Genomic DNA, 3,677 nt, shown 5'->3' on the forward strand with positions numbered 1-3,677 from the left:
CCCTGGTCACATGGCTGCACCTGCTCGCTCTCTCTCTCTGACAGTCAGGTGATTTTTTTTTGGTCTCAGAAATCCATCCGAGCCGTCCTCTGAAGTCTCCTCTGAGCTCTGAATGAAGGGACAGAAATGAGCTTTAACTTCTGCAAAATGAGCCGCTGAGATATCCGCTCCCTCCACCTGCCGGCCCTGCAGCTCAGAGGTGAGACCGCCTCGGGGGAGGGGGGGGGGGGAGGGGGTTTGGACCCTTATCGGCGACTGGCAGGCTCGATCCCCCCGCTGCACACATTGTTGAATTTAAAGGCGAGGAAGCCGAGACGGAGATCGACGAGGAAGTCCATCTTCATCTTCATCCCGTCACTTTGTACCATGGCCAAACGGACAGCACAACACACACACACACACACACACACACACACACACACACACACACACACACACACACACACACACACACACACACACACACACACACACACACACACACACACACACACACACACACACACACACACACACACACACACACACACACACACACACACACACACACACACACACACACAACCCTGGGCTAGCTGCACCGCCTGACGTCCAACTGGCTCTGAGCAGCAATTAGAGCAAAAGTACCACACAGCCGGGCTCAGGTGGTCCAAAACTCTACTGCTGTGTGTGTGTGTGTGTGTGTGTGTGTGTGTGTGTGTGTGTGTGTGTGTGTGTGTGTGCTCTTCTTCATGATCACGCCTCGTAGACATCAGAGGAAAAAACGACTGAACTGAGAAGCTAATGTTATTAAAATAAAAACACGATATTGATCCTCGTCTTTGTGCGGTCACATTTCCCAGCATGCATCAGGCCACGACGTCGGGCTGTAACTCAGAGCTAACTCAGGGCGCACAGATAACACCATGCATGCTGGATCCACCTAACACACACCAGGTCAAGTGTTTTATTCTGAAAAGAAGCGGGATGTGTGGGACTTCCTGTCCCGGTCTGTTTGTGAAAAAGCAACATGGACGCCTGGAGGAGGAGCTTAGCTTCGTTAGCTAACGCCAGACGATAACGTAACGTGATTGTCTGTGCACACAAATAAAACACTATGAGTGTGTTTGATTTCATCACACAGGAACACTTGGACGTACGGCTGATGCACGGAGCGGGCCATGTTGGATTTAATCTCGGGCATCTACATTTTTTCCGACTTTCCGATAAGTAAACAGAATCATCTCTGGAACAAAGGAAAGAGCAGAGAGAGGAGAGGGAGAGCAAAGTCAGCCTGAAACTGTAAAACTACAAAGACATCAAAAGTCTGTAAAAAGAACTACAAAGTCGTCAAGGTGACCTCGACTTCAGGACGCCGTCCAGCCGACACGTCCACGGGGAACTGGGAATTTCCCACTCTCCAGTTGAACTTGAAGGCAGCACAGTCTCACAGTGACTAACTCTCTTCTGCACTGGTGAGGTTTGCAAAGGCTGCTGGGAAATAATGACCGGTGAGAGTTCATCGGACCAATCACACGTTAACATGCTATCACGTGTGTGTGTGTGTGTGTGTGTGTGTCTCTGTGTGTGTGTGTGTTCATATTGTTGTTCCACTGAGAGTGTGTGTGTATGTGTGTGTGTGTGTGTGTGTGTGTGTGTGTGTGTGTGATGTAAGCACAGATGTTTATCTTTTAAAATGTTCAGACAGATGTGATTCATCGTCACGTCCTCTTTCTGTCCTCATGATGAAATCTGATTGGCCGAGGCCCAGATGATGCACACTTGCACACACTTGAATTTCCCTCAGGATCAATAAAGTATCTATCTATCTATTGATCTATCTATCTGTCTATCATGCTCATGAAAAGCAGCGTGTCTGAAACACAACAGCTGATGAGGAGCGGGACGGGTCCAGGATGAAGAGTCCTCGAGCCACAGCGAGGGAACATATCTGACACGCTGGCTCAGCACAGGCTCCGCCCACAGACTCCGCCCACAGGCTCCGCCCACAGTCAGAGGGACAGAGAGGCGTTGTCTGCTCGTCACAGCTCTGATGGTCACCACCTTCCTCTCTGGAGGAACACGAGGAGGCTGAGCATGAAGTAGGTCAGCCATCTTTAATATTTACGTCGTATCAGGAAGCAGCTAAAAGAAGTTACAACCTCCGTTTGGCAGAACACACGAAACAAGAGAGAGAACATGAGTCCAGCTCTGACACACACACACGCAGAGAGGAGGTGTGTGTGTGTGTGTGTGTGTGTGTGTGTGTGTGCCGGCCATCTTAATGAGAGCCACATGTAGGTCAGCAGCTCTCTCTCTCTCTCCCCTGAGAGGACGAGAGACAGCAGCACTGTGATTCCACACAAGTTAGAGGAAGAGAAGAAGAGAGGGAGACGTGTTGGAACGCTCCGATCGCTCCTCCTTCCTTCCTTCCTTCCTTCCTTCCTCCCTCCCTCCCTCCCTCCTTCCTTCCTTCCCTCCCTCCCTCCCTCCCTCCCTCCCTCCCTCCCTCCCTCCTTCCTTCTTTCCTTCCTTCCTTCCTTCCTTCCTTCCCCTCCTTCCTTCCTTCCTTCCTTCCTTCCTTCCCTCCCCCTCCTTCCTTCTTTCCTTCCTTCCTTCCTTCCTTCCTTCCTCCCTCCCTCCCTCTTTCCTTCCTTCCTTCCTTCCTTCCTTCCTTCCTTCCTTCCTTCCTTCCTTCCTTCCTTCCTTCCTTCCTTCCTTCCTTCCTTCCTTCCTTCCTTCCTTCCTTCCCTCCCTCCCTCCCTCCCTCCCTCCTTCCTTCTTTCCTTCCTTCCTTCCTTCCTTCTTTCCTTCCTTCCTTCCTTCCTTCCTTCCTTCCTTCCTTCCCTCCCTCCTTCCTTCTTTCCTTCCATCCTTCCTTCCTTCCTTCCTTCCTTCCTTCCTTCCCTCCTTCCTTCCTTCCTTCCTTCCTTCCTTCCTTCCTTCCTTCCTTCCTTCCTTCCTTCCTTCCTTCCCTCCCTCCCTCCTTCTTTCCTTCCTTCCTTCCTTCCTTCCTTCCTTCCTTCCTTCCTTCCCTCCCTCCCTCCCTCCCTCCCTCCCTCCTTCCTTCCTTCCTTCTTTCCTTCCTTCCTTCCTTCCTTCCTTCCTTCTTTCCTTCCTTCCTTCCTTCCTTCCTTCCCTCCCTCCCTCCCTCCTTCCTTCTTTCCTTCCATCCTCCCTCCCTCCCTCCCTCCCTCCCTCCCTCCTTCCTTCTTTCCTTCCTTCCTTCCTTCCTTCCTTCCTTCCCTCCTTCCTTCTTTCCTTCCTTCCTTCCTTCCTTCCTTCCTTCACTTCACTCAAGGAAACACGGCCGGGACACAAAGGAGACGACAGTCAGCCTGCTGCGTCCCGCCTCAACCTCAAACCACGAGTCCACCGACGACCTCCGTCGTTCTTCAGAGGAAGAACGCAGGTCTGAGGAGAGGGCGGGTCCACGCATCCCGCCGCCGCCGAGAGGGTGTGTCCTAACGAGTCGCCTCTGTTCAAACGGCGAGGACGGCGTGCAGCGACCGAAGTGTTCCACATGAACGACGTGAAGGAGACGAATCTGACCGAGAACCAAGAAAACAACCTGAGACCAGAGTGATGTTTATCACACACACACACACACACACACACACACACACACACACACACACATGTTCTGAACAGACATGTTCTGTCTGTTCAGAACATGTCCCTTCATGACATCACAAAGG

General features: G+C 51.9%; 2 protein-coding genes across 2 annotated transcripts in view; both read right to left on the bottom strand.

The window, feature by feature from the left end:
* Positions 1-3,677, bottom strand: part of LOC306842020 (disintegrin and metalloproteinase domain-containing protein 33-like) — a 42,904-nt gene that overhangs the window by 26,463 nt on the left and 12,764 nt on the right. The window lies entirely within an intron of this gene.
* LOC306842019 (uncharacterized protein) overlaps positions 3,272-3,677 on the bottom strand; it is a gene marked incomplete at both ends in the record, with an annotated part of 10,552 nt that continues 10,146 nt past the window's right edge. Inside the window, 1 exon segment of the mRNA XM_079373415.1 lies at positions 3,272-3,526. Within this exon segment, the coding sequence (XP_079229541.1) occupies positions 3,272-3,526 (255 nt within the window).

Source organism: Symphodus melops (assembly GCF_947650265.1).
Source record: "Symphodus melops genome assembly, contig: SUPER_20_unloc_7, whole genome shotgun sequence".
Classification (NCBI taxonomy): Eukaryota; Metazoa; Chordata; class Actinopteri; order Labriformes; family Labridae; genus Symphodus; species Symphodus melops.